Consider the following 25,383-nt stretch of genomic DNA (forward strand, 5'->3'; position numbering starts at 1 on the left):
GGATCCTGAACTTGACCATCTCATGGTCACCGCCTCCCAGGTTCCCATCCACTTTTGCTTCCCCTACTAATTCTTCACTGTTTGTGAGCAGCAGGTCAAGAAGAGCTCTGCCCGTAATTGGTTCCTCCAGCACTTGCACCAGGTAATTGTCCCCTACACTTTCCAAAAACTTCCTGGATTGTTTGTGCACCACTGTATTGCTCTCCCAGCAGATACCAGGGTGATTGAAGTCCCCCATGAGAACCAGGGCCTGTGATCTAGTAACTTCTGTTAGTTGCCAGAAGAAAGCCTCATCCACCTCATCCCCGTCTGGTGGTCTATAGCAGACTCCTACCACGACATCACCCTTGTTGCTCACACTTCTAAACTTAATCCAGAGACTCTCATGTTTTTCTGCAGTTTCATACCGAAGCTCTGAGCAGTCATACTGTTCTCTTACATACAATGCAACTCCCCCACCTTTTCTGCCCTGCGTGTCCATCCTGAACAGTTTATATCCATCCATGACACTACTCCAGTCATGTGAGTTATCCCACTAAGTCTCTGTTATTCCAATCACACCATAGTTCCTTGACTGTGCCAGGACTTCCAGTTCTCCCTGCTTGTTTCCCAGGCTTCTTGCATTTGTGTATAGGCACTTAAGATAACTCGCTGATCGTCCTGCTTTCTCAGAATGAGACAGGAGTCTTACCCTCTTGCGCTCTCCTGCTCATGCTTCCTCCCAGTATCCCATTGTCTCAATTTACTCCTCCACTCCCCATCCCCTACTCCAGATCCTGCTCTTGTCCCCTCTGCACTCAAATCAAAGAGTTTATTCTTCCATGAGATCACAAGAGAGACAGTCTTTCTGCTTTCAGTTCTGATGCCCAAACCCCAGAGCTGAAACTGCAGGGAAAGTCCTGCTCAGCCCTGGACTGCTGTGTACTCAGTGAGGATGGAAACTTAGGAGATGCTAGCTGTGAAGCTCTAGTGAGACCTTACTGAGCACGATTTTTTTTTAAAAGGCTTATAACTTGGCCAAATTTGGGCAGATTTTCAAGGAGCTGGCAAAAAGCATATGCCTGATAAAAAGCACACCCATACCAATTTTCAAGCCCCCACCATAAAGCACGGGGATGCTAGTGTTTCTAAAAAGGACAAGAATTTTTTAATATTGGTAAAACAATGTATTTTTCTCTAACCTTCTTCTGGGAAATGGATGACACTTTTGTCTGAAATTTTCAAAAAAAAAGTTCAGCCTGAAGCAGACATCTAGTATAGAAAATTTCATCCCAAATGACTGAGACTTGGCAAAGTTATAAACACCTGAAATCTTACAACAGGAAATGTCAAGCAACCTTAGTAATACTTGGTGCTACAAGCCCTGTCTATAATAAAAGTTAAAAACTAATATTCAGTTCAAATAATTCACAACAAACCATTGAAAAGAAAGGTTAATGGATTTCACAAAAGAAAATCAAACACTATACCCTTTTAAAATTCCTTAACAAGGAAATAATTGCCATAAACACTCTGGACACAGAGTGATTCTCCAAGGAAGGGTCAGGCTTTTAGACATGGAGCATCCAAGAGAAAAGTTCACATGTAAAACCAAATTTCCCCTTACCTGGACCCTCCAAATATGACAATTTCAATAGTGGGTGTAGAAAGCAACAAAATCACCACTTTCTAACTTATGCTATTCTACTTCTTTAGGATGTTCTAGATGATGTCAAAATGATAGGAATATTGCTTCTGTCCTCTCTAAGACAGTGGTTCTCAAAGCCGGTCTGCTGCTTGTTTAGGGAAAGCCCCTCATGAGCCGGGCCGGTTTGTTTACCTGCCGTGTCCGCAGGTTCAGCCGATGGCGGCTCCCACTGGCCGCAGTTCGCCACTCCAGGCCAATGGGGGCTGCAGGAAGGGCGGCCAGCATATCCGTCAGCCCGCACCACTTCCCACAGCCCCCGTTGGCCTGGAGCAGCAAACTGCGGCCAGTGGGAGCCGCGATCAGCCGAACCTGCGGACACGGCAGGTAAACAAACCGGCCTGACTCACCTGGGGCTTTCGCTGAACATGTAGCGGACCAGCTTGGAGAACCACTGCTCTAAGTTATCATGTTGACCTTGGCAATGATGACCGCAAGAACTACCATTTCATGAAACAGAGGGTCTACCAAATGCTGAAATCTGTCTGAATAAAATTATAGCAAATACAAAAGATACTTTCAATGAGAAGAAGTAAACAGCTACTGACTGAGGACAACAGAACTTTGGCTTTATGAAGGCTTGGACTTTGGCTTTATGAAGGTTTCATTAGGGCAATCTGCATATTATCAGAGAGCTAAAGATGGTGGCACTTAAGAATCTGGTCATGTGATGATAATTAGATAGTCACCTTTGTTTCTTTCAGTTCAATACACTTGCAGTTGCAAACCCTTGTGTTTTCCAAGTTAGTCCTGATCCTCAAGCCATTCTGTAAAACTCTAGGACAGTGGGTCACAACGTTTTTTACTGGCAACCCCTTTCACACTGCAAGCCTCTCAGTGCGACCCCCCTAATAAATTAAACACCCTTTTTAATATAGTTAACACCATTATAAATGCTGGAGGCAAACGGGGTTTAGGGTGGCAATTGACAGTTCACGACCCCCATGTAATGACTTCCCGACCCCCAGTTTGAGAACCCCTGTTCTAGGATATCTTTCCTTTGGCTGACTTTCATTGCTTTAATAGATTCCATGTCAGAAGGTACCATTGTAATTAGCTAATCTGACCTGCTGCATAATATAAACCATAGAACTTCCAGAAAATAATTCCTAGAACATATCTTTTAGAAAAGAATCCATTCTTGACTTTGAAATTGCCATGATGAAGAATCTACAACAACCCATGGTAAAGAGTTCCTTTGGTTAATTCCCCTCACTATTAAAAATTTACACCTTATTTCCAGCCTGAATTTGTCTAGCTTCAACTTAAAGCCATTGGATCATCTTACACCTTTTTCTGCTAGACTGACTACTGTGGGATCAATGTCAGCCTACCTGGCCTACAATTACACGGGTCATCTCATTTACCCTTTTTAAATATTGGCACATTAGCTTTCTTCCAGTCTACAAGAACTTCCCCAGTGATCCAAAACTTATTGAAAATCAACATAAATGGTGCAATGAGTCCTTAACCCACTCTTTTAAAACTCTCGGATGCAAGTATTCTGGACCCGCTCTGGTGTAACTGTCTAATTTTAGTAGCAGCTGCTTAACATCTTCGTTGGCTACTGTTGAAGTAGAAAATATTTCATCATCATACAATATGAATGCATCATCTGTTTTCCAAAAAACAGAGCAGCAATCAGAGTGGATAAAAATCAACAATGTAAAAAAAAATAAAATTTAAAAAAAATCAGATTTTATTTAAATCAGATTTTTGATAAAATGCTTTTTGAGGAAAAACCTATCTAAAGATAGTTTTAATTAAAATACATTAAAGCTCAACGATATCTCATAATGGAATAGGGATTATAAATTCTAATTCTATAGTATGAGACAATATATTCATGTAATGTTTAAGAAAAGTTTTGCAAATGAGTTCCAATAGTTCATGGATTAGGGACCCAATCTTATGGGGTCACAGGGGCTTCTCTATAGATTTAGGTGAATCCTTCTATCTACCTAATGGGACTCACTGCTCAGTCTAGAAGATACCATCAGAGATGCTTAGAGTTTTGCAGTTCTCAGACTGGATTTGTGTCTCTAGAGATAACATGCTTCTTAACAGCAAAAACGTTTTTAATTAAATAATATAGAGAGGTGAGAAATAACAGACTTCAACCTTATTGTCCCTCTGCAAATTTGTGTACACAGAGTCAATCCCTTACCTCTGTCTAAAAGTGCAAAGTTTCAAAAAGTTCAATGAATAGAAGATTGTTGGGGGAGGAATAGATCTGGACAAGGAGAAGAAGTCTGGAGATAACTGTGAGAAGGGAAGGACAGGCAGTAGAAACAAAAATGAAACTGTTTCAGCAGCATATTCCAGAAGTCTTGAAGACTTTCTGAGTGTACCATACCATACCATACTCTCACTAGAAGGGAAAATCTATAATGGCAGCAGGCCATAAAAGAGACCCAGTTTGGGAATAAGAACCATTAAAGAAATATATGTTTGCTGATGATGTTTTAAAGACAGTCACACCAGTGAACTGGTGGAAATCACTTAAGTACTCGGATTCAGAGACTGTTGAAGTGATCATCTTGCTTTTAACATCTTTGGACTAATTAATTCCAAATTGAGAAATCGTTTGGGACCTGAAAAAGCAGGAAAGCTTGTTTTTCTTTTCCAGATTATGGATAAACAGGAAAATGAAGGTGAAGACAACTGAGTTAGCTGCAGAAGCCAATATTTTAAGTTTCTCATGTTGACCTGGCTGACAGTCGATTTAATTTTTGTGTTTGCTTTTTAAATATATTTCATTTAACTATTTTAGTTAAAAACAATTTTAACAAAAGCAAACCTGATTTAAAAAAAGTGAATGTTTAACTAAATTAAAAAATTAATATGCTTGCTTTGTTAAAATATATGTTTGCTGTTGAAGACAAAAACTCAGACATTTTTGTTTTAGTTGTTGTTTTAGTTAAATAAAACAATTGTATGTCTGTCTGGTGATATTCTCCTCCTAATACAGCATGACAAGAAAATCCTCCAAATATTAATGATTAACCTGTTGAACTGGAAATAGTTCAATTGACTTCATAAATATCTGCTTCAATTACCTTTGGTAAATGAAATAACCATAATAGATGAATAACATTTTTAGGATTCTTTTTGTTTCTAACATACTTAAACTTCTCCTTATTGTCCTTAACTATGCTGGCCATAGACTTCTCCTTGTGTCTTTTCCCTTCCCTTATCAATTTTCTACAATTGCTAGCTTCTATTTCATATTCATTACTATCAATTTCCCCCTTCTTCCATTAGTTTTATTTTTATATATAGTTACATATATATATATAGTTTTTACAGCTGCCTTCACTTTTCCCTCTAAACCAGTTCAAGTATTTTGTGGGATTGTGGCTTTTTGAGAATCTAGTGAAGTGTTTTAAAACAATTTCCAATTATCATTCACGTTTTTCTGTTTAAATCCTTCTTCTAGCTGATTTGGCTCATAATTGTTTTCAGAAACTGGCCTTTTAACGGGTGGGTGTGGGTGAGAGAGAGAGAAAAAACAAAATTTACTAGTTTGGACTTTATTCTGTTTGGACATTATAGCAATGGCTCCACTATAAGTAAGGTTGCTTTGCACCTTTTAAAAATTGGCCTCTAAAATTGATATGCTTAGTCAGATTCCTTTGAAATTTGATATGCCACAGGAAGATCTAGAATAAGATTAGTGACCCTAATGTGGGGTCATTGGAACTAGTGGTTGCAGAGATACAAGCCCTGAAAAAGATAGTCTTTGTACAAAAAGTTTGTATGTGGCCTTTTTTTGGGGGGGGCTCCAAGCTAGAGCTCAAACTATTGATGCAATGTGTGGCAAAATGGTCTCAAACTGTCAAGTTTTAGCCAAGATACTGTATGGTACCCACTAAGCCTTTGGAGACCCAAACTGTGAACAGTATATAAGAACATGTTCACTTCTTCACTTAAGTAGTTGTGCAGCCTGGAAGGATTACAGCAGTGGTTCTCAAATCTTTGTACTGATGACCCCTTTCACATAGCAAGTGACTGAGTGTGACCCCCCCCCTTATAAATTAAAAACACTTTTTAATATATTTAACACTATTATAAATAATGGAGGCAAAGTGGAGTTTGGGGTGGAGGCGGACAGCTTGTGACCCCCATGTAATAACCTCATGACCCCCTCAGGGGTCTCAATTCCCAGTTTGAGAACCCCTAGATTACAGTGTGCACGCACCAATAAAGAAAAAAAAACATGAGAAGGTTTCTATGCAGCCATTTTATGCTTGCCTAGGGTTGTTTGAGGGCATTTCCAATACCATTGTCCCTGCCATTGACGTTACTAGTCTGAATCTTTGTAGACCTGTGCAATAAAGATTTAATAACTCATATTACTTGCTACAAGTTGTCTCTGTTACAACATATCATTTTTATTTTATGCAGAGGTTTACTGTGAAGACAGTAGAATATAGTAAGCAGCCAGTCTAACCAAACTTTTTGTTACATCAAGGGAGGAAGAGCCAGAAAAAGAAGATAAGCGTATCTGAAAGAGGGCAGAGTTAAGGCTGCATGAACTACCTTAACTGTGCATTTCCTGGTTTTCAGCTGCAAGGGGATGAAATACCACCCAGAAACCTTAACTCAGAATTAACATAATTTTTTTGCCGTTGAATTATAAATTTTATCACGTCATGATCACTTGTACTTAAGCTACTGTTAATTTTTAGTTCTGTGATCAGTTCCTCTTTAACGGTCAAGACAAGGCGCAATATAACATTCCCTTGTGTTAGATGCAATAGTTTTTGAGTTAAGAAATTATCATCTATAATATTAAGAAATTCTAAGGATGCTTTAATGGCAGTACATCACTCAAATTGCAGGATTACACAGTTTTTTGTCTACACATTATAGATAGTTGCTTAAGAAGCCGATCAGCCTGTTACCTAGTGCGATGTGGTGGACTTTGCGACTCATGGGAGGGACACAAAGATGGGCACCAACTAAAGGGGGCACATGACCTCCCCACTTAACCCCTCCCCATCTCACCCCCAGCCCAGGCCCCGGCGTTCTTCCCATCCCCTCCGCATCCCACGTTACCGGGGTGGGGGGGGGGCGGAACGCTGTCCTCCCGCTACACCAGATACTGATTTCAGGTGAAAGGAGGGCAGCCCCATGCCAGCAGCTCCTCTGGCACGGCTGTACTGCCCCCAGCTCTTCCACATAGCTGCATCTCCTGAGGTCAGCACAGCACCGCTGGAGGACAGGACTGGGGGCAGTACAGGTACAGCCACGCCAGAGGAGCTGCCAGCTCAGAGTGCTGGCTCCTGGGAGCTTTGGGCCCACATTCTGCTCTTTTTGCCACTGTGGTTCCCAACAGAGCCCTGTGTTTCAGTTCAGCACTGAACTGAACCGCAGAGCTCTCCCAAGAACCACAGCGGTGAAAGGAGCAGAAGGTCGCTGGCAACTCCTCCGGCACAGCTCTACCGGTACTGCCCCCAGTCCTGTCCTCCGGCGCGGCTGTGCAGACCCCAGGAGACGCAGCTGTGTGGAAGGGCTGGGGGCAGTGGCCCCACGTTCCACTCCTTTCACTGATGCGGTTCCCTGCTGAATGTGCCCCCTCCCCTCCCAAGGCATCTGGGGAGGGGCATGTGACTCTCCTTGACCCTCCTAGGTGGCGCCTTTCAGCAGACTCCAAAAATACCCCATCTTGTGTTTTATCTGTTAGGACATAGAAGAAAATATTCTGGAATGCTTATGGATCTGAATTGTTAGTGACTCAGACATAGTAGTGCCATTTTTGACAGAGTGCTGCTCCACATCCTCTCTTGCCCACTCAAACTCTTCGTTCCTCACAAGGTATATAATTTCCTTTAAAGACTAGTGTCTCTTATTTAGAAAAAAAAATATAGGAGCACTATCGATAATTCTGATAGACTATTTTTTTGCTCAGTTCCACATAGCAGAAGCATGAGAGTAAATTCCAAATCTGGTATTAGACTGAAATTATCATCTATGCCAACCAATATCGGATGCTACATTTCTGGCAAATAAGTTTCCACTACCAACATCTTTCCAACAGTAAATTACTTCCTTAGAACCACAGAGCACATAACGTATCTTTAAAAAAAAAACAAAAAAACCCAAGAGTTTTCTTATTCACATGGTAATTCATTCATTGAAAAAAATGAATTATTCTTAACATTCATCTGGGAAGCTTTAAACTACTATAATACCCTAACGGCAACAACAACATAGCCTAGATTACCAGAACACCTTCATGCAACCTGCAAGAATGTTGTAGACCTTTTTAGGGAGTACTCTTGATTGTTAACATTAGAGACCTATGCAAGATTATTTCTTGAGAAGATGAAAATAAAAACAGAAACTCTAAATTAGTTCCCCACCTCCACCAAAGATGTAAATCAAAAATGAGAAATGTAGATAATTTAGATGATACCTCCTCTCCCTCTTCCTTCTGCCCAATGCCCCACTACAAAACAAAATTTTCTGATAAGCGTGTGGGATACTCAGTATCTTAACTGTTTTTGATTAAGACAGACATGACATCTTGAATTCTGAAAGTCTTTTCAAACCCAGTCATTAACATATAAAATTACTTATTTGATATTTTATATTGAAATAAAAGGCAAGATATAACTATCAGAAGAATAAAATAAACCATTAAAGCTGCACACCTGATTTATTGTTTCAACAAATAATAACCATTAAGTGAGGGATCCTAAAACATCAGATACAGGGTATATACCATCTCTCAGAAAAAGGAGAAAGAGAATAAAAAAACACAGCACTAGTGAAAACACCATGCAAAACATTTATTTAGGAGATACTTTGCAGTTTAACACTTAAGTGGAAAAAAAGGGTTATTAACCTGTTTCATAACTTGTTCTTTGAGATGTGTTGCACATGTTCGTTTCACTCTTGTTGTCTGTGCATGTGAACCCAGTGCATGGCCATAGGAACCTTTTTCCCTGAATGATACCCATTGGAAAATTTGAGTGCTGATGCACGCCACTGCATACAGATATAAAAGGGCAGAGCCACACCCAGCACTCACTCAGTTCCTTCTTGCCAGAACTTCAGTACAGAGGGGTAGGAAGGCAGGTTGTAAAAAAGACATGTGCAACACCTTGCGAAGAACAGTTACGGAACAGGCTAATAACCATTTTTCTGTTTAGAGCGCTTCACACTCTTGGTGACCCACAAGCTGTGAAACAGGAGATAGGATAAAGTTTGGAGGACAATTCATCCAACTCTAGCATCACCCTTCTGAAAGAGGTAACGGCAATCAAAAATGCCACTTTCACTGACAGATGTAGCAGAGAGCAAGTGAACAAAGGCTCAAATGTTAGCCCCATAAGCCTTGACAACACTAAGTTTAGATCCCACAGGGGAACAGGATCATGTACCTGAGGATACAATTTAATTAGGCCTTTCAAAAACCTTATTGAAATGTGGCTTGAAAAAATAGACCAATTATCCACAACTAACTGAATTGTCTGAAACTTCAAGTCTAGAAGAAAAGCTCTGGCCTGAGCCAAGTCCAGTACTATTCTTATAAACCCTATCCTTTGGACCAGGGAGAGGACAGACTTCATTGCACTAAGTCCCAGAGCATTGAACACTGACTGGATCAGAGATATACTTAACAGTATCTGCACCCTGGATCGGCCTTTGACAAGCCAGTCATCCAGAGAGGGATAAACTTCCACTTCCAATCTTCTGAGGAAAGCAGCTATCATTGCCATAACCTTTGTAAAAACTCTGGGAGCTGCTAATATGGTGAACTGGTTATGATTTCGATTTGCCAAAAATATGAAATACTTTCCATGAGCTTGACTGATCACTACATGGAAGCAGGCATTTTTTAAAGTTAGTGGTGGCATATCAGTCTCAAGTGACAGGATAATAGAAGTTAAGGTCACCATACGAAACTATCTTTTTTAAGGTTTCAGAGTTGCAGCGGTGTTAGTCTGTATCCGCAAAAAGAACAGGAGTACTTGTGGCACCTTAGAGACTAACAAATTTATTTGAGCATAAGCTTTCGTGGGCTACAGCCCACTTCATCGGACGCATAGAATGGAACATATAGTGAGGAGATATATATACATACAGAAACATGAAAAGGTGGGAGTTGCCCAACCAACTCTAAGAGGCTAATTAATTAAGATGAACTGTTGACAGCAGGAGAAAAAAAAATGTTTGTAGTGATAATCAAGATAGCCCATTTAAGACAGTTTGACAAGATACTTAACATGGGGGAAACAGATTCAATGTGTGTAATGGCTCAGCCATTCCCAGTCTCTATTTAAGCCTAAGTTGATGGTATCTAGTTTACATATCAATTCAAGTTCAGCAGTTTCTCGTTGGAGTCTGTTTTTGAAGTTTTTCTGTTGCAAAATTGCCACCTTTAAATCTGTTACTGAATGGCCAGACAGGTTGAAGTGTTCTCCTACTGGTTTTTGAATGTTATGATTCCTGATGTCAGATTTGTGTCCATTTATTCTTTTGCACAGAGACTGTCCAGTTTGGCCAAGTACATGGCAGAGGGGCATTGCTGGAACATGATGGCATATATCACATTGGTAGATGTGCAGGTGAATGAGTCCCTGATGGTGTGGTTGATGTGATTAGGTCCTATGATGGTGTCACTTGAATAGATATGTGGACAGAACTGGCATCGGGCTTTGTTGCAAGGATAGGTTCCTGGATTAGTGTTTTTGTTCTGTGGTGTGTGGTTACTGGTGAGTATTTGCTTCAGGTTGGGGAACTGTCTGCAAATGAGAACAGGTCTGTCTCCCAAGATCTGTGAGAGTGAGGGATCATCTTTCAGGATAGGTTGTAGATATTTGATGATGCGCTGGAGAGGTTTTAGTTGGGGGCTGAAGGTAACGGCTAGTGGCATTCCGTTACTTTTTTTGTTAGGCCTGTCTTGTAGTAGGTGACTTCTGGGTACTCTTCTGGCTCTGTCAATCTGTTTTTTCACTTCAGCAGGTGGATATTGTAGTTTTAAGAATGCTTGATAGAGATCTAGTAGGTGTTTGTCTCTGTCTGAGGGATTGGAGCAAATGCGGTTGTATCTTAGAGCTTGGCTGTAGACAATGGATCGTGTGGTATGTCCTGGATGGAAGCTGGAGGCATGTAGGTAAGTATAGCGGTCAGTAGGTTTCCGGTATAGGGTGGTGTTTATGTGACCATCGCTTATTAGCACAGTAGTGTCAAGGAAATGGACCGCTTGTGTGGATTGGTCTAGGCTGAGGTTGATGGTGGGATGGAAATTGTTGAAATCATTGTGGAATTCCTCAAGAGCTTCTTTTCCATGGGTCCAGATGATCAATGTAGCACAAGTAGAGTAGGGGCATTAGGGGACGAGAGATAAGGAAGCATTGTTTTAAGTCAGCCATAAAAATGTTGGCATACTGTGGGGACCTTGCGGGTACCCATAGCAGTGCCACTGACTTGAAGGTATATATTGTTCCCAAATGTGAAACAGTTGTGGGTGAGGACAAAGTCGCAAAGCAACATTCCACACAAAGATGGACTACGAGCCATCAGGAACAGTATCCCCCATAATGTCACGGCTAACCTGGTGGCTGAACTTTGCGACTTTGTCCTGCTAACAACAGTTCATCTTAATTAATTAGTCTCTTAGAGTTGGTTGGGCAACTCCCACCTTTTCATGTTCTCTGTATATATCTCCCCACTATATGTTCCATTCTATGCGTCCGATGAAGTGGGCTGTAGCCCACGAAAGCTTATGCTCAAATAAATGTTAGTCTTTAAGGTGCCACAAGTACTCCTGTTCTTTTATCTTTTTTAAGAATTTGTTGGGTTGACGCAGTGCTAAAATTGGTCTGAGAGCTCTCTTCACTTTCTGGATTAGGAAATAGCAGAAATGAAACCCTTTCCCTCTATGACACTGTGGAACATCCTCTATTGTACCCTCCCTTAAGGACAGATTGCACCTCCTGGAGCAGGAGCTCCTCATGAGAATGGCCTGAAGAGGAAAGGTGGGAGGGAGGGAGGCAGGAAGGGGTAGAAACAAATTGGAGGGTATACCCCACTTTCATAGTGTTTAAGACCCACTGGGTCTGAAGTAATTTTGGACCAAGCACTGAAGAAGTGGGAAAGACTTTGCAAATTTTTGAGGAGATAGGATCTGGAAATATGGAGACTGGTATGGAGTTCTTGACTGACCCACCAGAATGACTGTTTAGAAGGTGTCTAGGAGGACCAGGAGCTAGAACTGAAGGAGGAGTGGGAGGTCTGTTCCTATAACCCAGGATTTTTTATTCAGGTCTTGATGAAGGGGAAAAGCAGGATAATGCTGAGTCTGTGGAGTCTGATAGTGCTTTCTGACTGGGGCAGACACATACAAACCCAAGGACTTCAAGGTGGCCCTTGAGTCTTTAAGGCCAGGGAGCTTTATGTCTGTCTGCTCTGAGAACAGAGAAGGACCCTCAAAAGGCAAGTCCTGAATAATATTCTGGATTTCAAAGGGTAGACCAGAAGACTGCACCCAGGAAGACCTCCACATGGAGACCACAGAATCCATAATCTTAGCTACCAAGTCTACCACATGCAGCCCAGCTTTCAGCCAAATTCTCACTACTAATCAGCCCTTGTTCACCAGGGAAGAGAACACCTGCCTACCATTCTCAGGGAGCAGACATCTGAATTTCTCCATGGAGCCCCACAAATTAAAATCAGAACATTTCAACAGAACCCATTGGTTAGCAATTCTAAGCTACAATACCAAATAAGTCACATTTCTTTGCCTCTTGATTTGGGGTTGGGAGCTTGAAGCCTCCGGTGAGCCCTTCATTAGCTGCTGCAACCACTAGCAACCCTGAAGGAGGATGGGAGAACAGACAGTTAAACCCTTGCTAGGGCAAATAATACTTGTGCTCCACATGCTTTGAGGTAGCAGGCAAGGAAGATCAGGTCTGCCATAGGGCCTTTATAGGCTTCAAAATCAACTCACTGATTGGCGGCGCACTCTAGAGGGACCTGACATAGATAATACATCAATCAGGCGAAGAGAGGACTCTCTGACCTCCTTGACCTGAATCCCCAGTCTGAAGCACCCCTCTAACAATTCCTGATAAGTCTTGTAGTTGTCAGGAGGGGGTGATGTTGCCTCCAAGGAAACCGTCTCATCCAGAGAGGACAAGGATGAATCCAAGACTAGAAGTAGTTGAACTTTTGCTGCAAGATGTTTGGCTGGCTCCTCCAGAACCTCTTCCTGACTGTCTGTATTGGGCCCAATACCAGACACTGTAGGTGGGCAGCCTGGTGCGAGGACTCACTCGTCCTGGACAAGGACACTGAGGAGGAATGAGGAGGGGAGGATCTAGAAGCTGGGGGAAAACCCCAGTGGTTCTAAAGGGCTGCTGATAAGGGACCAGATCCCAATGACCTCCTCACCACATTCCCACAGAAGCTCCCATTGTGGGTTCAACAGGGTACCCAGAAAGGAAGAATCTATGTGGGGAGCAGTGGGTGCTGCTCCAAGACTGACAAATATATGAACCCACCTCAGAGTCCAATGAAGAAGAATCCCCTTCTGCAGACCATGAAGGGTGAATCCAAGTTGATTCCAGTGACTGGTGCCAAGAACCAAGCGAAGGCTAGAGACACACCATTGTTGCCAGCTTCCTCTTAGATGGCGCAAATGGGTAGACTGTCCAAGAAGTAGGCAGCTGGTGCACTACGGGGTGCTGCACCACAGATGTTGGCACAGGGCGATTTAACAGTACCATGGGAGCTGATTCTTGTACCGCCAACAATACCAGCACCAACAAAGTAAACTCCTCGCTGCTGCAAATGCCTCCAGAGTACTCATCACCAAGATCATATCTGATTGATGCAGTGCTGCTGAAGTTAATAGTGCCATTTCTGGCACAGGACTCGACAATGCCCATTCTGGCACTGGAGCTAACTGTGCAGTTTTAGGCACTGATTTGGAGGAGGGGTGATTAGATCTCAGTTGCCCTCTACTTGACTCCCTTTCCCCCTGCTTTGCAGACTTGGGGGTTGGAGATCTTCCTCTGATCAGAGCCTCCCTGGAAGACTTATGCTCCTTCCTAGGCACAGGTGACAGTGACCAGTGCTGGAACTCTGACACTCTTGGAGGCAAACTTCTGACTGAAGTTGCAGCACTTGGCACAGAGTCAGTCCAGGACAGCTCTGAGGGTCATCTCAGCTCCACCTTCATTAGCTGGAAATTCAGCCTAACCTCCCTATCGCTCTTCGCCCTATGCTTGAAGTCCTGGCAAATCTGGCACTGGCCCTTCACATGTGCCCCACCCAGGCATTTGTAACAAATGGTGTATGGGTCACTCACAGGCATAGGTTTTGAGCAAGAAGCACATGATTTGAAGCCCGGTGACCCAGGCATGACACGGTGTTGGCAATAGAAACCCGAAAAAAGGAAAAACTATAAAAGCTTAACTTTTTTTAACTACTAAAACTAACTAACTACAACTAGACTATGTACATAAAGGCTGAGAGAAACCTGTTTTAGCTACGAAAGGGGGTTCCAACAACCGTCGCAGAAGGTCAGAAGAAACAGAGGGGCTGTGGGCAGCTCTGCCTTTTATACCTGCACGCAGTGGCACATGACAGCAGATGGCACTCAAGCCACCCACCGGGTACGGCTGATGGAAAAAGTTTCTGATGGCTATACACTGGGTACACAGACACTAAGAATGAAATTCACATGTGCAACCACTCGAACAAGAACAAGTGTTGGTGTTTCTATTCACAATAAAAAAAATACAGTTTCAAAGTCAAAACACAAAAACAAAATAAAAAAGCAATATTTTAATTAAATTAAAAAATATCAAAAACTATCTAACACCCCCAAGTCTCCTCCTACATTGGATGATCATCAAAATCCAAAGTTTTGCCCAGAAAGAACAACCTCAGCTTAGCTAGGATCATCAAAATAGCTTTCTCAACATAACACACAAATAATGTTAAGAGTATTACACAATTACATAGCACAATGTATTAGCTCTAACAGATTATAGATTGTCAAGACACTGTAATAGTGTGTGTTAAACACTCACATTTTTAAAAATCAGAAAATAAAACCCAATTTTTTTAAATATTATTTTTGATTGAGAAATAATAGTTATATGTACCTGAGCTGTTTCCCAGTATATCTTTAGTATGACAAACCAGGTCTTCATTTTCTCCTTCTTTAAAGTTTCCCAATTCTCCATAGTAAAGAGCAATCCCAAGCTGCATTATGCGTATAAACATAGGGAGCTGCTGATCAGTGATGGAAAGCTTCAAACTTTCAACTAATGTATGAATCTACAGTATAAAAAATACAGAAACAAAGAAATCATATAATTTTGTCTTCACTAAAATCAAGTTTTAAAATGTAAGATATGATGCATACTATATATAGGAACATGCTATATTTTTCTCTTCAAAAACAATATCACAATATTATAATATCTTTAAGTCAAAAACATTCACACTTTGGAACCTAAATAAAAACAACATTTTATTGTATTAATGGCAGAGAGATTTGCATGAAAAATATTTTAATTTACATTTTTATAACAACTTGTGTTATAATAAAGGAGAACATTCTAAACTAAAGTTTGGGGTGTCTGAAACTGATTGAATACATTTTGCTATGTAGGACAAAATGATCACAGCATTCCAGGGCTGTAAAAACTCTCGCAACAATAAGAAAAATACACCACCCTGAAGAAAAATGTAAGTCAGCTGGGTTTTGGAAGGTTTTTGGGATGATTTTTTCTTTTTTTTTTTTTGAAGTATTCTGAACTATTATATGTCCATATATTTGAAAGTTTGATCCTAGAAACATCATGTTCCTAATTTCAGTCTGTGAATGACAACTAGTTATTCTAAAAAGGTGAAAGCAAAATGAGAACAAATTATATATTTTTATGCCTGATTATATCTATTAGGAAATAAGGAAACTATCTAGAAGTCCAGAGAAGATAAGAGAATGGCTGAAGAGAGGTGACTGATCAGTGGTTGGAATTAACAATCACTGGAAGCTGAAAAGAAAAGAATGCGTAGATGTATGAACTGTGAAGGGCGCTTGATTTACTAGAATCTGAAAAATTTTGGGTTTCCTATGGAAAGCTGTTTAGCTCATCTATAACAGTCTTCAGACTTTACAGTTGGTGTACTCAACAAGCGGACAGCAGGCCAAATCTGGACCACCAGACACTTTTGAATGGACCCCAAAATCATCTTATTTACTTATTTATTATCATTATTGGTTTTTAAAAATATTTCCTCTGGAGTCTGGGCCCTGACTACACCTTGGGACTGTCGCAACCCTATACATAGTTATGGCTCTGTATGGCCAATTGTCGGTCCACGGCCATCTTGTTCTGCTAAAAGGACAAGGCAGCCTCCATCTTGGACCAGGTTCTTGTTCCACAGGAGAGGGCAGAGACCTAATTCTGCCCAGCAACACCATGGTGTCGTGTGCAACCCTGAGGTGCGGTGTGCAACATTTTAGTGCTGTGTGCATTTTCCCGCTCTTTTTGGCCTGGTCATCTAGGGGTCAGGCTAGTGCCTTGTGCAAAGATGCCAGTGTGCCGTGTACAGATCCTGTTGGCGTGGGGGGCAACAGTTCAGAGCCTGGATGGTATAGGAGCCAGGGACCAATCAGATGCTGACACGAGTGAGTGAGACCCTTCGAATAAAACTAGGTTTCCCCCCAAAATCTTTGTGGAGTGTCCGCGTGTCAGCTGAAGGGCCTGATCAACCTTTTGGCCAGGGTCTCCTCCCGGTATAGCTAGCTCGTAGTGTGGAGTATCCGCGTGTCAGCTGAAGGGCCTGATCAACCTTTCAGCCAGGGTCTCCTCCCGGTATAGCTAGCTCGTGTTGTGTCGTTTTGGATTCGTTATCGCTTTGGATTTATCGTTTTGGATCCATTCTGTCAGCTCGTCATGCTTCTGGTGTCTGTTCTGCTGGTCAGCTGCGCCTGGAGTGCGGTATTTGCTTTCTAATTTCTGACAGTTTACTTACTTAGCTTCCTCTCTTTTCCCCCCCCCTTAACTCGGTACCAAGTGTATACAGTGTATGAGAATTGAATTATTGAGCTCATAATTGCACAGTTGTTTAGTATGTATAGTTGTTCTGGGTTTTAGTAGATAGTTAATTGTAGACTGTTTTAAGTTGTGTGAGTTACTGCTCTGTCTTTGTCTGGAGTGCTTGGTGCTAGGTGCTGTCTCCACCTGAGGATTAGCTGACCAAGGGGTTTCTGTCCCCGCGGTCTGTGTGAGTGGAACCTGCACAATCGCAGCCGCACCACACTCTGGGTAAATCCCTTAGTATGAAAGCAAGGGCGGTTGAGGCAGTGGCCTGTGGGTCTCTTTTCTGTGTTGCACCGGGCACCGCTCTGACGAACCCGATTTCCATCTTGTGTAATTGGTGTGTCTGCCTACTCAGTGTGAAGCAGTGAGCAGTATAGATTTGTATTGTTAATGATTTTTGGGTATGTTTGTATTGTTTAATAACATCCCAGCTAAGAATTGCCCCTCTCCTCGGCCAACGTTGTAACTATCCCCCCAATAAACGCAGCCACTTGGCTTTAAACTTGATTCTGGTCCAGCCTGGTTTTTCCTCTCCCAATACAAATCTTATCGAACCGCAATCGGTTTCGGACAGGGACCTTGATAAAAAAATAATTGGCTACCCTTGCTTTACAGTGTTGAAATCAGTAGGTGGCTGTTTCTCATTCCAACTTCTGTAAATCGAAAGTTGCTGATCAATACTGCAAATGGATGCTTGGTGTTTAGTGATAACTAAGCATCAGAAGTTTATGAATTTATCTGTCAACATGCCTAAGGTTGAGGGAAGTGGTAGAAAAGAAGCAACTGCACTAATGAAAATAGATAATTTTTCAAAAGTAAAATATAAACATTGTTACGTAGCAAGAAAGGAAAAGTCATGCCCATTTAAAAGTACTGAAAACTAGTTTCTTTGGGTTGTTCATGATTGAATATACCACAGCATGAAACTTTGCTGAAGCAGAAGAAAAGAACGCTGATGTATATGAGACATTTAATTGCTATTGTTATCAAAACATAGCCAGGTTGGTAATTTAAGTCCATGTTTCAGGGCTTCCAGCAACCCTTCAGCAGTGTCATTCAAAATCAGTCTCCATTGTTCCTGATACTCAATAAATATTTTTTAAAAAATCAATTGGTGATTATGCCATAAAAATGGAAGTTCTTCAAGATGACTCTGCATAGTCACACTTACGGGTAATGTGCTGACTGATACAGCCTAACAGTAGAACCTTCTCCGAACATTGCCTGTTAGAGCACACTTGTGCCCTCTCCTGCCCTTCCCTTCAGCATCCTCAAATGTTCTGAGTGTGGGGCTATATAAGGGGCCCTGTGCCCTCTACCATCTCAGTTCCTGCTACCACTGGCCCAGAGAAACCAAGAGAGGATTCTAACAAAGATGGGGAAGGCAGATGGGAAGAGTGAATATGCGGGGCCACCTCAAAAAACCTCTCTGGTTACAAGTAAATAACCTTCATTTCTTCAAGTGGCTCTTCATATTCCCACTTATGGGTACTTTGGCAAGCAGTACTGAAAAACACAGAAGGAAACAGAGCTCTAATTAAATGATGATTGAAGCACCGCTCTACTAAATCTAGCATCTGCTCTCGAAGCCAAATCCAAAGCATATTTAGTAGATGTACAGACTGACTTTCAAGTAGCAGGATTACAGATTTCCCCAACAGGAACATGTTTAAAATAAGCAAAAGATCCTGCAACTGCCTTAGTGATATGACATCTCACTTCTAACTTCTAATATTCAAAGATACATTATTTAACCCATCTGGAAATAGTCTGGGCAACTACACTGTAACCCATATGATTCTTAGCACAAGAAACAAATAACCAAAAAGACCACCTAAAATCTAAAGTATGTAAAGCAGATTCCCCTATATTAGCATGTGGCTTTGGAAAAAACACTGGTAAATTAATTGTCTGACTGAAGTGAAACTCAAATACCATTTTTGTGATCAAGTCTAAGAACCATCTTGTCATTATGAGAAAGAGATATAATTCGCTCATGCTTCTGGTGATGTTAGAGCAAAAACAACCAGAGTCTTAGTAGATATATCAAAAAAAAAAAGAACACTCTGCCACAGGTTCAGAAGGGGACTTCATATGCCTAGATAAAACCAAATTCAGATCCCATGGTGGAACCATATCTCTACAGGAACAATAACACTTAGATAACCCCTTCATAAACCTTTTATCTGTATCATGTACAAATAATGATCTACCATCAAAGCATGATAATCTGAAAGATCCACTAAATGAACTCAAAGAAGAATTAGCCCCTCAGACTTTAAATATATCAAATACTCTAATATATAGGGAACAGAAACTGAAACTGGTAAATCAGATTTGCCTTGCATCCAAGAAGCAAATCTAACCTATTTCAAGTAACATTTCCTAAAAGATTGTTTTCTAGAATTAACACATTCTGCACCAACATGGAACAAGATATTTCTAGATTAATCACAGTCCTATAGTCCAGGCCATCAGATGGAGAGACTTTGGATCTGAAAGAAATCTCCTGCCTTGCTGCTGTGACAATAGCTTTGGAAACAAAGGAAGAAGTGCACAGATTCTCTGTGACAGCTCGAGCAGGTCCATGGTACCTCGGCCAAGCTAGAACAATCAGGATCATTCTTGCCTTGTCCTGTCCGATCATCTTCACCACCTTCTGAATTAATGGAAAGAGAGAGAAAGTGAGCAAGATGGACTGACTATTCTTTCATGCTCTTGAACAGAAGAGACATTTTGTTGAATTTGGTTGGACAGACTCCAGCTGGAGAAAATCTCTTGCACCACTTAATCTTTCAGTGATCACTCGTGCATCTGAAACTGTCTCTGCTGAGCCAATCTGTCAACACACTGCTCTCCCCTGCTAGATATAGGACCACCGAATGGATATAACAAACAACGCCCCAATCCCATAGATTGACTGCCTTAACACACAGCAGAAAAAGAGTGGGCACCTCCTTGTTTGTTGCCATAATGCATAGCCACTGTATTGTCTGTCACTACCTGAACAACCTTCCTCTTTACATGAGGAAGAAAAGACCTGAGAGCCAGACCAATAGCCCTTAATCTTAAAACATCTGTGTGTAAATCCTATTCCTGGGACACCCAGTCATCTTGAATTATGAAAGATTCCAGATGAGCTCCCCATCCATTGTTTGATGCATCAGATGTTATCATGATCAACAGCAAAGGGGGACTGAACAGGATCCCCTCGAGAACATTAGTTCTGTTTATCCACCACATCAAAGAATCTAAAATGTTCTTAGGCATGGTGACTAACATGTGAAGGCTGTCCAGCTTGTAAACTAAGCCAACCAGCGCTTCATTGCCTCATTCTGAAATATGCAAATTGAGTAACGTAAGTACTTGCTGCCATAAGACCCAACAGAGCCAAAAAGAAAAATCACATTCTGAGTTCAACAATGATGTATCTCAAAAGTAGATTACACTATCTTCAGAATGTTTTCCTCAGGGAGAAAAGCTCTTCCTACTACAGAGTCCAGGATAGAAGATCCATTTTATAGGGTCTAAGTGGAGTATAGATTTGACTTTTTAATATTCAGAAGCAATCATAAATCCGTAGGAAGGGAGGTAATAAACTGGATGTAGCCTAGCAGATATTTGTGTGAAGGAGACTTCAGCAGTCAACTGTCTAAATATGGGTAAACAGAAGTGTCCTGTCTTCTGAGATGCATTGCTAATATAGAAAGTAACATTGTAAAGACTCTTGGACTGTAGAAAGGCCAAAAAGCAGGACTTTGTACTGAAAATGTCCTTGTGCCACCACAAAACATAGGTACTTGTGATGATTTTGCAGATAAAAATATGGAAGTACACATTTTACATCCAAAGTTGTAAACCAACCCATAATTGAAAGTAAGGGACTTATGGAGGCCATAATTCACATTCAAAAACGAAACTTCCAAACAAACCTGTTCAACTTCCTCAAATCTAAAACTGGTCAGAAACCCCCTTTTTTCCCACACCAGCAAATATCTTGAATACAACTCTTGACCCCACAGCCCCTAGGCTACCTCTTTCAGCATCTATCAGAAGCAATTTCTGAACTTCATCTGGAACCGATGAAGACAGAATCTTTTAGGCACCTTAGCCTTACTAAACGAAGAAGTTAGAGCCAAAACAGGCCTCTTAGTCTTTGGATCTGATGATCTCCTGGAGGCCAACGGCTTAGCAGCAAGAGCTTCTTTAAGCAGGAACAGTTGCAGTCTATTCTGCCATTTCTTATGAGCTCTGAGTGTAAAAATCTGACAAACAGAACATCCAAAAGGAGAGTGGCATTCTCCAAGGCTCTTAAGGCACCTAACAATGTCGTCCGACACTGGGAAGATAGCTAGGCATAAAGCACACCTCTTACATCTGCTTTTTTTTTTCTTTGGTTCTGTCATCATACAGAACCAAACCTAAAATTATATTAAACTAAGTATAACTAAAAACTCTCTAATTTAACTAACATTACAAGCTACCAACAACAATTATCTAAAAAACCCAGCTCTGAAGGACCAGATTAGTTCACTTTTATCTGGCGGAAGCAGATGGAAGGAAAACAGGCCGTAGAGAGTGCAGCACCTCCTTATATAACGTTGCCCTGAGAACATTCGAAGATGCTATGGGGAAGGGTAGACAAGTTAGGGGATTACACATAAGGGGGAATATGCAGAACCACTCAAAGAAGAAACAATTGAAAGGCAAAATCCCAAACTGGATAAAAAAAGTGGCTACATTCTTTTATAATCTTCAGTGTAGCACAAAATCAGCTATTATAATAAATTACATACCATCCTAGATATATTCTGCCATCCAGATTTAAACTCATAGATCTACTAAATAGAATAAAAAGGATCAATATTGACATTAATGCAATATATAGTTCATGAAATGTGAAAAGTGTCTTGATAATAGTCCCAAGTATCCACACAGGGCAAAATGCACTTCTGCATATTGCTATTGACCCGACATCTGAAAATAAAATCACAAACGTAGTCCAAGATGCTCATGATGATATCCAAGAATGAAGAAAAATACAAGGAAAACTTTGCCATCCACACTTGTAACCCCCTTTTCATTCTTCTTCTTTTTTAGTGTTCAGCAAAATATTTATTGCTGTAATTATAGCTGCAGCTTTTACTTACTCTCAGTTGATTTGGAAACCTTCCTAGTCAAGGTGGCAGCATAGAGATTTGTGTGACTGCAAACAAGTAGTTATTTCAGCACACTAAAAAGAGTGCAGGACGTTAACCATGCTCAATAGTGGTTTTGAAGCTGATGTGAAAGGCTTCATTAATGGCAGACAGTCCTGCACACATACACTCTTAATTAGAAGCTGGACACTTCTGACCAATAAGTAGTGAGTTCTATCAGGGGTACAAAACTGGCAGCCATTTTGAGCCCCAGTCAGATCCAGTCCACTGCCAAGAGAAGACAGAGCTGCCAGTGGTAACCCAGACTGAATCAGTGGGTTAGATCTCAAAAGTTCCCTGTAATTTTACAGAAGCCAGTGGGATTGAGACGATAAAGGAGGAATCATAGACTGGAAGTCCAATGTCTTCATGAGTTTTTTTTGTTGTTTTTTTCCCAAAGAGATAATTTATGAATACACTAGTCCCCAGGTATACAAAAAAAATATATTGTTTTTAAGTAAATGTAACTCATGAAATGAAACAAACATTCCGAAAGACTGCACCCTTTATTTAACCACAGAACAAGTACAGTACGTGAAGCATTAATGCAAACTACCTGACATCCTTCCTCATACCTGTTCCAGGGGAACTGGCTATGGATTTGGGTTAAGGTTACCGAGATAAGGGCCAGACCTTTCCACTGTCTAGCCTCTCTGCTAAGACAGTCAACTAGTTAGTGACAACTGCAGTAATGACGATTTGGGAGATAAATACACTTATCTACTAGAGGAAATGGTTGAAGCTATAAATTCATTTCACTTACAGCAGTGAAGTTTAACATTTTTAAAGTTTTCATGAATGAATGCCAGCCATCCAGTGATCTGATTGGCTGTCACAGACTTCATTAGTATAAATTACAAGAGCACATTTAAAGAACACCTATATCCACTCAGAAACCTAACATTTAAAATAGTATATATATTTTTAAATGGTAATTTTTTCTATAACTGCTCTCTAACTAGAGCACGCACCCATCTTGCTTATAGCAATCAGAATGCAGCAAATTAATAATGATATATGAAGTAAATATTTCTCTACTGAATCAATAATTACAGCCCCAGTGTTTAAACGTATAGGAATCAAGCAGTATAAAAATAGTTTTAGAATAGTATAAAAAACCATGACATTGAACATTACTATACAGCTTATTTCATTTAAAACTGACGATTGACTTCAACATTTATCCAGCAGCATAAAACCAAATGTTCTAATCTTTTATTGACATCTCTAAGGACAACGTACAAAGTGAAGATATTTTAATCTGTAAATCACATACTGAAAATGAAAAACAATATGGTAACTAGGGCCAATATCATCAAAAATCAACAAAATATGAATAGTTGGTAAGATGAGTCTTTGAACACATTGAAAATATGTAAAAAGATGGGAATGACTGACCACCAACAGAGATAAACAGGTGGGTTTCATATAAATATAAATTTAATTACACTAACATTGCTCCATGTACTCTGGCATGTGTTTTATGGTAATCTAGGACCCATAAAAAAAAATTATGTAATAAGGTAAAAGAGAGTAAAGAATTCATTATTAAAACAGCAGCACCATTTGACACTATCCTGAAGACTGTGTCAATGTTTCCACTATAAATATCTGTTGTCAGAGGTTTATAATTCAGCCATAAAAATTTGCTCCGTGTTAAAACTTGGCACAGAAGATCTCAAGCCTGTGACTGAATATTTTTCCAAAATTAAAAAGAATAACTTTGCTGATTTTAAGTGCAAAAATACAGGATTTTTAGCATGCAGTATTATTGCACATATGCACCAACTTTACTAGTACCACAAATCGTAATATCCTAATATCCGTAAAGACTCAGCTTTTACTCATTTCTTAAAACAAAAAAAAAACAAAAAAAAAAAACCACACACAAAATAAATGAATTTACAAAAAAAATTAACACAGGATTAACTGGTCCCAGTGTGCATAAGTACTGTATAAATATAAGACCAGTGCACAATAGGATGTATTTTATGTACTAAGATACCTACATCTGATAGGAAAAATTACTAGAGTGTATCAATAAAAATTAAATTAATGATCAGGAGAGGTGCTGATTGCCTGCTTTGCACATATGCTACTGGATGTTCACGTGTGCAAAACAAGCACACAAAAAAATACCATGCAGCATTTTGCATGAATACATTTCTAGATATGCACTTAAAAATAGCAAGTATCTGTAAAGAGTTTTGGTATCTTCAGATCAATAGTGCTATGTAAGTGCAAAATACCATTTACAGAGCAGGTAGTAGCAAAAAGCTTCCCCCATACTGTGCAACATACCTACAACATGAACTGAAGGAAGAGTCTTTAAAGGTGAAAAGGTAATTCAACCTCTGTGCCCATTCAACTGTTGATTTCTATGCTTTGACTATCAATAAACATGTCATTTAGGACCAGACGTGTGTGTGTGAGATATTGGACACTCGCCTCTTAAGAACTGGACTTGGACCACGATTTTTTTACATCTAGACCACTGAACAGTCATTAGAATATATTAAGTTTTGCTTAATACCTATCTGTGTCTAGGCCAGATTTGAAAATGCTCTATGTCCCAATACTAATCTCCTAAATCATGCAGTCTCCAAATTTAACTGTAAGCTTCCCTTTTTCCCCCGTTTTCTCAAATCTTTATTCTGTGGTACAATTAGAATCATTTTTTAAGCACAAGGAAAAAGCTGCCTGGATTGAACAGGACTTTTCTTTCTTACAGCTGTTAGTATACATAATACATGCAGTCTATTAATAAACCAAGACAAAAATTCCATAGTAGTTAATGTACTATGTTAGTGTTCATGTTCTTTGGTTTTTCTTATGAATGTCAAATTATACACTTAAAACCTGAAAAGTAGTTCATACATATGGCTTTGAGGAAACAAAAGAAGACACTTTGGTACCTACTTTGATAACAGATGGCATCTTGGAATTAAGGTTATCATAAGTAAAATGCAGACGAGTTCTGAAGGAACACTTGTAAAGGAGAGGGTCCTGGTAAAATTCAATTTTTCCACTAGCATTTCTCTTATCAAGACATACTGTGCAGTCAGAAAAATTAATCACTTTCCTTAGTACCAGATCATTTGCTTTAAAAAGATAAGAAAAAATATTAAGACAGTTTAAAACAAAAAATAAGAAGCAAATACTTAATATGCATAGTATACTATTCTATGAGCAAACAGTAATAATCAATAAAAAATAAATAGATTGACAGAAAGAGAAGAGACTGCCACTGTAGTTAACAGTGTTATCTTTTATTTAAGCTACCACAAATATTACCGGCTCACATGGCTAAAATAAAGAGCTTTAGCAAGAAAAATCATTTGCTAAGTAAGCATTTGGTAATATATTTATCTTTACAGCTTACTAAAATGTTTTGTATTTAAACACACATTTAAAGTGTGTG

General features: G+C 40.1%; 1 protein-coding gene across 5 annotated transcripts in view; it reads right to left on the minus strand.

The window, feature by feature from the left end:
- VPS13B (vacuolar protein sorting 13 homolog B) overlaps positions 1 to 25,383 on the minus strand; it is a 902,514-nt gene that overhangs the window by 787,342 nt on the left and 89,789 nt on the right. For all 5 annotated transcript variants that reach the window (XM_045002958.1, XM_045002959.1, XM_045002960.1 and 2 more), the window contains exons 6-7: positions 24,882 to 25,063; positions 14,815 to 14,989 (exon numbers count right to left, since the gene is read on the minus strand). In XM_045002958.1, the coding sequence (XP_044858893.1) occupies positions 14,815 to 14,989; positions 24,882 to 25,063 (357 nt within the window). The remainder of the gene's footprint in view (positions 1 to 14,814; positions 14,990 to 24,881; positions 25,064 to 25,383) is intronic.

The sequence above is a fragment of the Mauremys mutica genome, chromosome 2 (assembly GCF_020497125.1).
Source record: "Mauremys mutica isolate MM-2020 ecotype Southern chromosome 2, ASM2049712v1, whole genome shotgun sequence".
Taxonomy (NCBI): domain Eukaryota; kingdom Metazoa; phylum Chordata; order Testudines; family Geoemydidae; genus Mauremys; species Mauremys mutica.